Here is a 13389-nt window from a genome sequence, read left to right on the forward strand (position 1 = left end):
TGAAATGGAGATGGGTAGTCTAATTATGCACAAAGTTTACAATGCAGTGTGCAAAGTTGTATAGGTGGAGAAGTCGGGTGATCGTGTAGGTGAAAGTTGGTGTGTGTGTGTGTGTGTGTGTGTGTGAGACAAAGTCTACATAGTTGTAGGGATATAGGATGGTTCAGGAGGATGGGTAAGGGGTAAAAGCGTTCATCCTAAGGTGTGAAGCTGTTGAGAAATCTGTCTTGATTCAGATGCTCCCTGATGTTGGGAGGGGGAATAACAATTGGGAATGGTGAGATGGGTTCTGGATGAAGATGGAGCTTCTTTAGATGCAGACCTGGATAAAGATCTGCAGCATAGAGAGGGAAATGGCACTAATAATCTGTTTTCAGAAGTCTTTACTGGGTTTTCTTTAGACATCATACAGCTTTGAAACCACACTCCATCCATTCATTCTACTTTTTCACCAAACACATATAGACTGGTTGGGCAAACTCCCACACACCCTTGAATATCCTCAAGAGGATGAAAAGAGTCCAATGTTCCACAACCGGGACAAAAACAACATTGTTCCTAAAAAAAAATTGCTCTTATGCAAAAAAAAAATAAAAAATGGACTGTAGCATTTAATCTTTAAAATTTATGACATAAAATGAAGATCAAAATATTTGCAGAGGTAGAAAGCCAACCAGCAACAGCCCAGGAGTCATCAAGCATTACAAGGTGCCTTAGGTGCTCCATCTTATTGGCAGTTGTAATCAGAATTAAATTCGTGTCATTCTTTAAGGGGACATGTAAACCTATAAATTATATTTTCCAGCACTGACACAGAAAATGTCAACCCTATAAACACCTCGATGAAATAAATGAGCACAACAAAGAAGCAATCAATGGCTCATCAGCAGCACCGCCTGTGGTTCGCCAATATGTACTATGCCTGGTGTAAGTTGGGGCAACAAGAATACTTTCTTCATAACTCAGCAACACACATGCCCAGTGGTGTTTGGCACAGAGCACAACGTTAATAAGACTGATCCATTTTATTCTGCACTACTGAAATATGCTCATGCCTACTGGTCATAATCGTGTATCACTACATCACAGACGTGTGCTATGCTTTCAGGGGAATTATTTACATTTCAGAATATTTTACTCACATTTTGAGGAATAGACAGAAACCGTGTGACATCCTTGCACCAAAAGCCAAAATACCTTTGGCAGCGAGTATAATATAATCAGATGCATTTTTAAACTAATGCATATGGCAATAAATAAATATTTATTATTATTCACTACTGCAATTCTAATTTATCCCAGTCCAAAGGCGATGGCTGGATTCACCTGTTGGAAGCCTCATACTGACTGTTGCCAAAACCCCATCCTTAGTGCTTTGTGTAAATACCCGACTATGATATGAAGACATAGACTCAAGCTTTTAGTTTATTCCGTAGATATTGTGATAAAATAATACTAGTGCCAAGTTTGTAAATAAAATTTAGATTTGGGTTGAATGTAAATTTTGAAATTACAAGACAAAGCCATAAGGCTTGGCAGTAGTTAATAGCTTGTCCCACTCAGTATTTTACATTATGAGCTCTAATTTCTACAACCAAATCATCACCTTGAGTTTGATTATGAGGTTCACAGGGGTAATTGCACACATTGTTTAGTTGGCAATCAAGTCCTGTAGTTGATTTGATGAGTTTTCATATAATTTAATTTCACCTTCTTAAATGTGTTTTTTTAAACTGGGAAGAGTTCAAACTGCTGACAAGCAACTCTTTTTCAACACCGCTAAGCAGTCCTTTCAGTTAAACTGTATAAATGGACTACAACGCAAACATCTACCAGAGAAATGAGACAAATACGGTAACATTTTGTTATTTAACAGTTGATGGATGAACCCTGTCAAAGCAGGGTCATCAAAAAGAAACTGCATTCATTTATAGTAAAACAGTAAGCTTTCTCAATAAAACAGACTACTTATTAGAATAAGCTGAAGGGTAAACAAAAATAAAGCTAATTTATATTAACTAATTTACACAATGACAGACAAGTTTATCTTACTGCTCTATTATTCAAGGCGTCTCCAGGGCATTGAACAAGACCAGTTGCTGGGATCATTACTTTCAGCAATTTGCTTTTTGCACACTGCATGATAGAGATTAACTAAAAACATTTTGTGATTGAAATTAAGTTGTTGCTTCTGCCAAACAGTCAGTAGGTAGGTTAATTGTTTAAATGCAATTATCTTTGATACAAAATGGCCTTTACTAGGGTGCTAAGCTTAAATTTATATCTGGTACAAACTTACATTTTCAGTGTACTGTACAGAGTCCTGGGAAGAAAGCCGTGAACTATACTGATGCGCCATCTCGTCATTTTAAAAAAAATTTTAAACTGTGCCCGATGGAGCTGTTCGAACCAGAAATGGGTCTTTTGACTGATTATCGGTCACAAACGTTTTGCCCAGCCATACTCACCCACTGCTAATAAAGCTGCAACTGCAGCTTATTCTTGGGTAACGAATCTAATTCAGTCCACTTTATGTTATCAGTCTAACAAGTAAGAAATCCAATTATAAACAGATTACGATGTTTTATGTTTTGTTTTTTTGCCTGGAACTGTGTAATCATCTCAACTTGGAAACAGGTGTGAGAATTAAATTACCTGGTTATTTTACTTTAGCCAATAACATAGCAAGTTCTCCTTTTTCACAAAAGCTTATGGGGCAGCAGATGTAAACAAGGACAATGCCACCTCACCACAACAAAGTCCCCAGAGATGCTGCAAGATCTACAAACCTCATGCTCAACAGTAGTGTACAAGCACATGAATTAAAAAACAAAAATCAGTTTGGATGCCTTAAAAGCCCCAATATCTTTGTGTTTGGTAGGCTAAACAGAACAAAGCATCACTGTCTATATTTGACACCATCTGACGCTACATCCAAGTTGTGTTGCTCTGAAAATACTCTGAATGTACTGCAACATCTAGAAAAGCACTAATAACTGAAATGAAAAGGAATAGAGGTTTTTTTGTTTTTGTTTTTGTTTAAAAGAGGCTACCTGGAAAGAAATGGAGGGGTGTGGTTATAGTAAACCTAATCCATGTCTCCAAGCATGTTTCCCCTCCAAGTAAAACTTACCTTTCCTTACCATTTAAAGACAGGTCGAATCCATTTCAACACACTACAGGCAACAGAAACGATCAACAGAAACTAGATGTTATCACAAGAAAAATGGGAAGGTGCAGCCTCACTGATGTTCTGCTTTAATAGAACATGAAAGTGAAGTTTGCAGGGAATCTGTTGCACATCTGAGCAAAACCTTTGGGGATTGAGGGCATTGTGCACCAGCTCTCGCATAAATCCCCTGAATGCACACTGGGGGCGGGGGGCGCACACATTATTGATGTTTACTTTTAAAAAACAAACAAACAAACAAACAAAAAAACGAGAAAAATGGGAGGGGGCGGGAGGTTCAGCCCAGGATCAGGTGTTCCAAGCACTATTGTTTTGCATTAATTATGCGCAATACTTAACAGGAATACACTTTTTTTTAACGTGATTACAAATATCTTTATTCCGACTGATAATTATCACAAATAAACAAAACTACAGAATCTGTGAAACACACAGTGGACACAAATATGTCTCTACTTAACACAAAACAGAACGTAGTACATTTCCCATTAGGCCCACACTGCACATGTGTGTATGTGCTTATGTTTGCAAGTATGTGAGAGTCAGAGGAGGAAAAAATAAAATAAAAAAAGAAAGAGTGGGAAAGCAAATGGTCTTATCTGGCATGCGCAGGTCCAGCCCTGCCATTCTAAGTGCACGTCAGAGGGTGAAAAGGAGTGCTTGCTACTTTGCTGGTTTTCTGCTTAAAAGCAGCTACCACCTCCACATGACCACAGTATACACATAAACAGGTGGCTTACTTAAGACAGACACTGTGGTGATTTCTTTTGTGCCTTACTGACCCACTCTCTCTTCTGACTTCATATAATAACAAAAAAAAAGAAAAGATCCTTTTTATATGATCATGACAAAAGGACAAAGAGTACCAAAAGATCATTTTGACCTAGCTGATTGGTAAGCAAAAACTACAACACAGTGACAGCCTTTTTTTGTACAGAAAATGAAAGATTTGCAAGGACAAACAAAACTAGAACACTTGTCAAAGGTTCCTAGTGGTTAGCCGCCAGTTTCCTTATGTTCAGGATCAACCTCTTGCTATACTCTTTATGATCAACAGGCTTTACATCCATCACTGTAGCTTTAATCCTCGATTCATCCTGTCAGAAAGAAAATGACATTCATATGAGAAATGGCATAAAAAAAAATCAAGTCCAACAGATAGATGTATGTACGTATACACATATATATATCTCCATTTCTCTATATCATATATAGATATCCATCTATACAACAAAGACAGACAGATATCGATATATATCTGTCTCTATCGATATAGACAGATATATCTCCAAATGGCTGTATAAATATATAGAGCCATTTGGACTTTGGCATTTATCCCATGGTAAATGTTTTCAACAAGATTTTGTTAACAACTAAAAATCATTATGTAATATAATTAATTACCAATGAAAGAGAGTCGAACATTTAAAGCCTTAGACATCTCCATAGCTGTCTAGACAGGGGAAGGCCGTTCTACCAGGGCTATTACTCTCTGCATTTAAACAGTGGTTACACTCCTTTTGTCTCCGCTGATCATCTGTTGCTTAAGTGGGTGAAAAGTAAACCATTTTTCTTTGGATATGAACCCAATTCTTTAAGAAAAAATAAATCCTTTTAGATCTTAATGCTTGGTTTTTTTTGTAAGTGAAATATGCAGACAAATATAAAGCGACCTCAAACTGCTCAAATTTAATCATATGAATGGCAATTGATGTTAGAATCAGGGCAGACGACCTAGGGGAGCCCTGCACGGTGCACATTTTAGCACAGGAAGGCCAAATTTCACAAATGCTAAAAGCAAGAAGTTCAGATATAAATATGGGTGTTTTATTTAATTATCACGAAAAGTAAAGTTCATCAATTAAACACAAAGCAGTTGTACCAGTTCTGCCTAAACTGTAACAAAAATTGAAGGCTAATGAACACTGTCCACGTATCCCACATAAAAAGGTGGACACAGCTTTCCACTCTTAAAACCAATGCAAAGTGTGTAAAACCTTCACTCTCTCCAAAAACCAGCAGGGGCGACTCATCTGGCTAGGAGAAAAGTCATGTACTGTGAAGAGATTACTATAGGAGAACAAGTGCACTGCTCACCTACAACCCCAGCAAACGCTTTCCTAGAAAGACTTCAGTCCTATTTATTACAACATTATGCTCTTTTTGTCCCCATAAGAGTCACGTAGTCTCACATAGTGCAAGACTGGGAAATTCATTTGCTTTACTCCAGGGCTACTTTGTGATTGGCAAGTTTTTACTATGTGCATGCAATGTCCCTCAGGTAACAGACTGAACTTCAACTACCAACAGTTGACATCATGGTAGATATGTCCTTTTATATACAGTCTGTTTATCCTGGGAGTGTTATACCAGTAGTTCCTTCCAGACTGGAAAATGGATGAGTGCAACTCATCCAGTTTGGAGTGGTGGAGTAAAAAGCCTGCTGTGCTGAGACCAATCAGTGCCAGAAACCACTTAGCTCCCCTCTAAACTCACACCCCTCACCTTGCACTAAAGCCCCAAAGTGTGTGATAAGAGAGGACCACATCCCATCAGACAGAACTCATGAGGGCAAAATAAGGGAGATATCCCTTCAAATCCAGCTATTTCTATTTAAAACTGGAATAGTAGTGATCAATGTGGGAGAAAAGCTACAATAAAAACTCGAGAGCTACTTGGTTCCAGGCAAGTAAAAGGTCAAGTACTGACTTGAAATATTTATGAGGTCAAATAAACAATTGATCAAAGTATTTAATCTACAGATTTACATTAAATTAAATTATGCAGAACATTTTTTGCAAGATAAATATAATTAAGAAGTTTCACCAATTAATCATAGTATTACACAGCCCCCATACTGCGCTTAAAAGGACAATAATATCATTTATTTAAGACCTTATGCATAGAAATGTAGTTCAATGAGATTAATAATGGCAACCTCAGGTTTTGACTTTGACACCAGCAACATCCCACAACCCTGTCTTTGTTTTTTATTTTAGTATGAGTTTCATTCTAATTTGAGTTTGTTCGCATCGTTAATTCCAAACATATCTCCTTCACACTGTTTTAACTGTACAACCATTAAATAGTGTGATAATCAGAGAAGGTGCTCTACTTTGTTGTACATATACATTTAAAAAAATAATAATTTTGTACCAGTTAAAAAATAATTTAAATAAAAGGAGAAAGATGTAATAAAAAAAAGCAATAAAATGGGAAAGGATTTCCTACAGTATGAGATGAAACTTTTCATTTTCTTTAACCAGCATTATAAAATACAAAGGATATGATGGCAACGATACTTAAGAAGTCCTTAATTGCTGAAACAATCCAATAATTATCTAAATTGCCAGTGCTTGATTACCTTCTTAAGTTTAATTTGAATAATTGCACTGCATCGCATCTGTGTATTTGGCTAAAAATGTGATGGATTCTATTCCAACATGTGATATAGCTAGACTGACCTTTAAATGTGCTGATGGTGTGTTTCACTGTCTTACTGGCATTACAGAAGGCAATTTTATTACACTCCTTACGGGGGAACTTCATTCAGTTAAAACGAAGAGTGTAATTCCCTGAAATATTCTGATGATGCTCTTTAGAGGGGTCCGGTCAATATGCAAGTCACACTGTGTTACAGCGGACTGTTATCAACTGTTAAGAACCTGCTTTGTCCCACATCAAGCCTATAAATCAAAGTACACAACAATGTGTGAGAGCATGACACAATGGCTGGATTGTAGCGCTGAGAAGTAGAAAATGAACTCAAAGAGGGGTTGCAGGTGTCTCTGTTGAAGGAATATGGGGTTTGGAGACAGAAGCCAATACATGCTTGTAGCAGTGCCATTGGCAGTTAGGATGCTGAGCTGAATGTGACAGACACAGTGGCCCTTTTTTGTGTGTTGAAGGCGGATGCAGTCTCTGGCTTGGCTCCAGACTTCCTGCTCAGAGTCCCAGCCCAATCAATTCTTTTATGTGCTTCCCTCAAAACAAACCTCTATCTGTGTGGCCTACAGGAAATACTGACCGCAGCTAATCTGTGTGTGCATCCTTCACAAAGCCACTGAAAATGAGCAGCATCCCAGGACAAACACTGACGGCTTCTCTTTTTTTTTTTTAAGACGCAGTTCTGCCAGTCAAAATGGGAAAACTCTCCCATGTTAAAAAGAAGAACAACAAAAACAACCAGAACCTCTTATGTTCCCGCTGTGAAGTTTCAGTAGTTCAGGGACGCAGAGACACGGCCTCATTTTTCTCAAGATTTCTTTTTTTCTCTCTAAATGCATGTGGTCTGTCTGACACTGTGCTGCAGCGACAAAACCCTGGGTATTTTTTCACACTACCACAAAATTTTTACTTACATTATACGTTTCCAGCTTCACTCTGTTGCGGAAGACAAAAGTGTTGAAGTTGGCATGCTGGAAGACCTCATCGAAGGCAGCTTCATTCTGAATTTTAATTAAAAGTTCAGATATAATCCTTTAATCAAAAGCCAGTTTCATCAAACAGTCTTGAGTGCAAAGGAAAGTAAGTGTCTAACAAAACAAACAAACAAAAAGCTTTGATTTTTCTAAGTAATTATAAATAGAAGAAACAAAGCACCACAGGTTTCAGACATATTTGCATTTGTCTACAGAAACGTATGTGTGTGCATGTTTGGGGAGCATGAAGCTTAAAGTTTAGCTCTGCCCTGGTCGTTCCCTGAGGAAAGTATTACATTCAGCAGAGAAAGCCTCACCGAGTCCTTGAGCTGCCCCAGGTAAGCTGCATTCTGGCCCAGGATAGCCTCTGCACTCTCCTGGAAGCAAGTCACCCACTGGTTGTCCCCATAATCTGCAATGTTGGCCTGACGGATAATAAAGGGGGGGGAAAAAAGTTAAATGCATAAACAACTATTGACCAGAGTAGCCTGGCTTATATCAAACAAACACCCTTTCACAAAATGTAACAGTTAGTGGATAGCCTATGTACTCCCGGCAAGTGTGACACAAACACAAAAGCGCGCGCGCACACAGGTTAAGCTAAAGCTTGAGCATAATAATAATAATAATAATAATAATAATAAGTCAACTGGTGAGTGGTACGAAACAAAACCTGCCTATTTCAGATGCATGCCTCTCACTGCTTGTTGCTCACCGAGTTTGTCTTTTATACTTAAAAATGCAGTTTGTTTGCATTCATGTCTGTGTTTTGTGTAAAATGGTAATGCCGACAGGAAAGCTGCTGCAATTAACCCAACGTAACTAACCACACAAAATGGGAATACAACATGTGTCTTCATTACACTGCGTCACAGAAACTGCAGAATGGGATTTATACATCTCTAAATTTAATCACAAAGAGCAGATTGGGAATATGTTTAAACACAGAGAGAGCCATAAAAGGGGTGGATTGGATTGAGCCCCAGGATATAATAGGCAATATAAAGGTAGGGATGGGCTTTTTTTTTTAAAAAAAAAAAGAAAAAAAAAAAAAGCTACAACATTTTCGCTGGAAGCAATTTGATTGTTCTTTGAAGCTCGCTTTCAAATGACTGTGCACAGTTGTGGCAGACTTGTGACGTGCTAGTTTTAGTTAGTGGACTTCATATTAGACCTGATTTAATAAATTTTTTTGCAGTCGAGCTACAGATAGACCTTCGTGACAGTTGTAGCAGTGTTTTGCATTGCACTGTTCTCCTCCTTGTACATGACATGTAATTTACAAAATCTTCACCAATCTGATGCCTGGTAGTTTATTAGATGTATTATTAGATTATTTATTAGACGTATTAAAAGAATCATTGACTCAGGATTCAACGAAAACGATCTTTCAATGTGTGCATGGGCATATATGTTTCTGCAAGTGGATGCCATCGCTTAAAAAGAAAAAGAAAGAAAGAAAAGACGGCCAGAAGCTTTTGGGGGGACCCACGCTGAATCACTTACAGAGAGGATGAGGCGGTACTTGAAGTTGGGGAATTCCTTGTCACACTTCTCACACCGAAACATGCCATTCTGCTGGTCAACCACTTTTTTGTTGCAGTCTTGGCTCGGGCAGGCCTGATAAAGACAGTTTTCCTTGCGCAGAAACACAATCGTAGCTACGCAGGTGTAGTAGTCAGCCTAAACAAAAGACCCAAAAAAAGAAAAAAGAAAAAAAAAAAAGTATAAACATTGTAACTGTGACATACTCATCACGTCTCACTCTCATGACCTTTGTGTTGTGGATGTTGACTAATGCAAACCAAAATAGAAACAGGATAAAATTAATATTAAGATGGCATTTTTGGGACTATGCAGTGATATATGCGAATAGTCAGAAATAAACTTATTATCATTTAAGGAGCAGATGCATAACCAACACTGCCAACCAGAATGCTAATGGCAACACAAATGCCAACTATTGAGGGAGCTGCTGCTTTTCCACGGATTCAAACTTGAGAAACATGCTGCATGTAAACAGCTTCCAGGAAGTTTTCTTTGTTGTCATGGAAAACATCAACCAAGTGACATTTGCCATAGTCGATGGAAACAAATCTCCTGACAGTTCTAGTTTCTAGTTGTCCTTTTATTCTCCGTCTTTGTTGCAGTCCAAAAGCTGACTGTTTTTGGAGAGTCTCCCACCTCATACTAACCTCAGAATAGCCTGTCATAACATAAGTCTGGCTTTTCCACGGTTTGATGAAGGATGAATAACTGTGCCTTGGCAAAGCAACTGACCTTCCATGTCTGATAATGTTCAAGTCAGATGTCAGAAAACCATGAAAATGTCTGTAATAACTTGGTTAACTTAAATACAAACAAGAGCAAAGTGCAATAAAAATATGATTTTTAAACTGCTCTTCTGTTCATACTGACCATGGCTATTACATGACATACAATCACCTCAATTAACTTCCAGCTCAAGGACAATTGTTACTTAATGTCACTTGCCCTTAGGAATGAGGTAAATGACAGGGAGAAAATACGGGGGAAACAAATCTTGTTTCAACACACAGCAAATGTCTAAGCTTTCTTTTTTTAAACCCTTGACTATTTTGATTGAGCAAAAATATAATCCTGACACCAACCTCTACTAGTTTTCCAAGAGCTCCAATTAATCAAGAAAATACCTCTTTAATTAACGTGTGACAGACCAGTAGGAACAGGGCAGAAGAACTTGTTTTTTTTTGGCCCTGTCACTGGCTTTTACAAATGGGATGTCAAGCCAACAAGTGGAGGGTGACCACTTGCTGTCAGAAAGGGCAGAGGGGCAATGTGGAAACTTGAGGTTGTGGCACACAAAGACTTTGTGACGGCAACAATTAATTGCAACAAAGTTCTCTGGGTGCGGCCTTGAAAGCCTGACCCCATGCCCTTATGTATAGGATGCCTCAGAGGGTTAAAGACCGGACTAACCTCATTTGTCAAAACCGAGCCTCATCATGTGCACAAAAGAAATTCACCTGAAATTGGCTGAATATTTGTGTTAAAAATGTTAGAAAGATTAAATCCATCAACAAGTTGCGTTGATGGACGAAGAAGGAACAGATACTTTCAGCTGCACCCGTAATCACAAGGGGTCACCACAGTAAGTAGCTCCTCATGTTTTGGCAGATCCTCAATGCCCTTCCAGTCAGGACACAAAAGCGATCTCGTCTCCTACTGGGATCGAACCGGAGCTCTTCTGCTTGTGAGGCAAATGTGTAAACCACTGCTAACCAATAGCGTTATTTGTAATTTGAAATCATTCACCTCAGCACAGTAGATGTTTGACGGGGGTCACTAATTGACTTATGCTCACTATTTAAAACACAATTACTCCTTAAACAAAGTATATTTTACTTAACAGTCTCACTCCTGTACTTTGTCTGAAGCATTTCCTTGCTTTCCTAAGCTTCCACGTAGCCAGAATATCAATCCTTACAGTCTCAAACTTGTTCTCATTGATCCCCTCATAACTGCTTGCATCTATTAATTGTCCCAGTTTTATGGAGCGTTTTCATCATACTGTGATGATTACTAATGTGTTAAATTATGTTAAACTACACAAATTAAGATCTCAGCACAGGTCACATTATCCATTTTGGAGAATTTATACACCTCACCGAGCTCCATTTCCCTCAACAGCACTGATGAAAAAACGAGGAAATTGAACATATATTACTTTACCTATTTGAGGGCAAGGAATTACATTACAAATGGGCAAAGAATAAAGCCAATGTAGAATCTAATCAGCACTAGAATTAAATGCGACTTTCACCAAGAACATACAACAGGGCTATGGAGGAGACACCCACAAGGCAATGTATTATATTGCATTAGGATTAGGAACTTTAGTAGGATTCGGTTTTAAGCGCACATACGTGTTGGTGCAGTGCTTTTATACAACGCCGATTCCAAAGCCTTTTTGTTTCAGGTTTGCAAAGCAGAGCTAGAAGTAAAAGCTACAATACAGAAGCCTATACAGAAATGCAGCATGCACCTTGGATTTTTAATAACAAATGCATTTTGACTGCGAGCATTTCATATTTATTGTTTGGGATTCAACAGCGGCCTTTCAGTGTGTCCTTGAATATCATCAAAGAGGCAACCTTGAATAACAATATTGGGGTTACCATATCTTTAATGTTCAAGCGTGTCAACACAAAGCCGTGCGTGTGTGTACCTTGTCTCCGTGTCCCAGATGCTCAGTCTTAACGTCAGATAGAGACTTCCAGTTGGTGTTTCCTCCCCCGCTGCCACCTTTCACCTCTGTCAGAGACTGTCCATCCATAGCGTGCCCCTCCTTGTCATACCTGTGTAGAATACAGCAAATACCAGTTGCTGCTGATTTGACCCGAATAAATGGTTTTATTACTGATTAAGCTCTTGATTATTCTTTAGTTAATTGTTTGGACTACAAATTTGCGAAAGTGATTAAAATGTGTATTGCTCATTTTGTCAGACTAATAGTTCAAAGCCAACGCATTTTAAATTCACTCACAAAGGACCAAGACAAACAAAGCATTTTCACATTTGACAAACAAATATTTCCAGTTTAAATAAAAATGGCTTATTTGATTATGTAAATAGCTGTCATTTAATTTTCTGTCACTGATTTTATGATAAAAGCTCTGTGTTAAGTATATCTTTTTATTACATTCACTAGATTCCTGAATTATATGACAGTAAAAGTAAAAGAAAAACTATAATTGATAATATCAGAGCTCATATTTTATTCTATGCAATTCTCTCTAATGGACAGTTTGATCACTCCACTAATACATCAAAGGCGTTTACCCCTAAGCTGGAAAGCATTTTTACAGTTTGAAATGGGAGCGGCGCATTTTTTACAGATTCTAAAAACGTCAGTGCCGTGACAAGGGGTTGAGCATCTTTTCAGCACTGGGCATTTGCCGTTTTTTCTGATTTCCAATAGCCAAAATACATTCAGCTTTCACAGTGGAGGACTGGCAGGACACATTCAATACCAACCAACCATCACATCACACTTGTAAAGGTGCTGAATAACAGTCAAAAAGTTAATACTGCTAGTGCAGAGTCTCCAAGGGACTCTCAGGCATTCCCAACCAGGCTTTTTCATAAGAGCACTTTCAGCTGTGGGGGAAGGGGAGAAAAAAAAAAAGATAACCTTTGGTCTACACACCAAATAAGGAATCATAGGGGTCTTTACAACAGTCTTCAGCCTGAAAAGTGACATAATTTGTAGTGCTTTATGAGATTTTTGTGTAGCTTCCTCTGGAGGCATGAAAAGCTTTATACATATGCAGTTATGGAAAAACATGTTGATGTGTACAATCTGTGGTCTTCCCTTAAGTAAATGCACCATGGTAAGTTGATAAAATTATATGTAACATATTTCGACTCGTCACAACACTGCTGTGCAGAAGCCCACTTATAGACTGCAACATTCATTTTAACACATCCCAACCCAGGCAGGAGGCACAATACGCTGCTGTTCACATGACTATCAACAGACTGCAGGCTGTCTATTTAACAGTTGAGTTAAAAAAAAAAAATAATAATAAAAAATTTGTTGCGCAGAGAATCCGTTTGTGTTTGTCAAAGCAGGGACGGCTCATCTGAGGGGAAGGCAGGCTGAGAGGCTTGTGAAATGAATCAACAGCAGAGGGACTGATGAGCTGGCCAGGGTCAGGGCTGTTACGGTGATATCAGAAACCCATTTTCATCTAGTGTTCCCGGTAATTCAGGGAAGACAATGGGAGAAAAAAAAAT

General features: G+C 38.3%; 1 protein-coding gene across 2 annotated transcripts in view; it reads right to left on the minus strand.

Moving 5' to 3' along the window:
• Positions 1-3551: 3551 nt before the first annotated feature.
• The window catches only part of rpa1 (replication protein A1), a 29157-nt gene continuing 19319 nt past the window's right edge, over positions 3552-13389 (minus strand). For both annotated transcript variants that reach the window (XM_005739369.1, XM_005739368.2), the window contains exons 13-17: positions 11819-11948; positions 9118-9294; positions 7929-8036; positions 7552-7638; positions 3552-4287 (exon numbers count right to left, since the gene is read on the minus strand). In XM_005739369.1, coding sequence (XP_005739426.1) covers positions 4180-4287; positions 7552-7638; positions 7929-8036; positions 9118-9294; positions 11819-11948 — 610 coding nt within the window. In that variant the 3' untranslated portion in view covers positions 3552-4179. The remainder of the gene's footprint in view (positions 4288-7551; positions 7639-7928; positions 8037-9117; positions 9295-11818; positions 11949-13389) is intronic.

Source organism: Pundamilia nyererei, unplaced genomic scaffold (genome assembly GCF_000239375.1).
Source record: "Pundamilia nyererei isolate P.nyererei 1_Seehausen unplaced genomic scaffold, PunNye1.0 scaffold00091, whole genome shotgun sequence".
Classification (NCBI taxonomy): Eukaryota; Metazoa; Chordata; class Actinopteri; order Cichliformes; family Cichlidae; genus Pundamilia; species Pundamilia nyererei.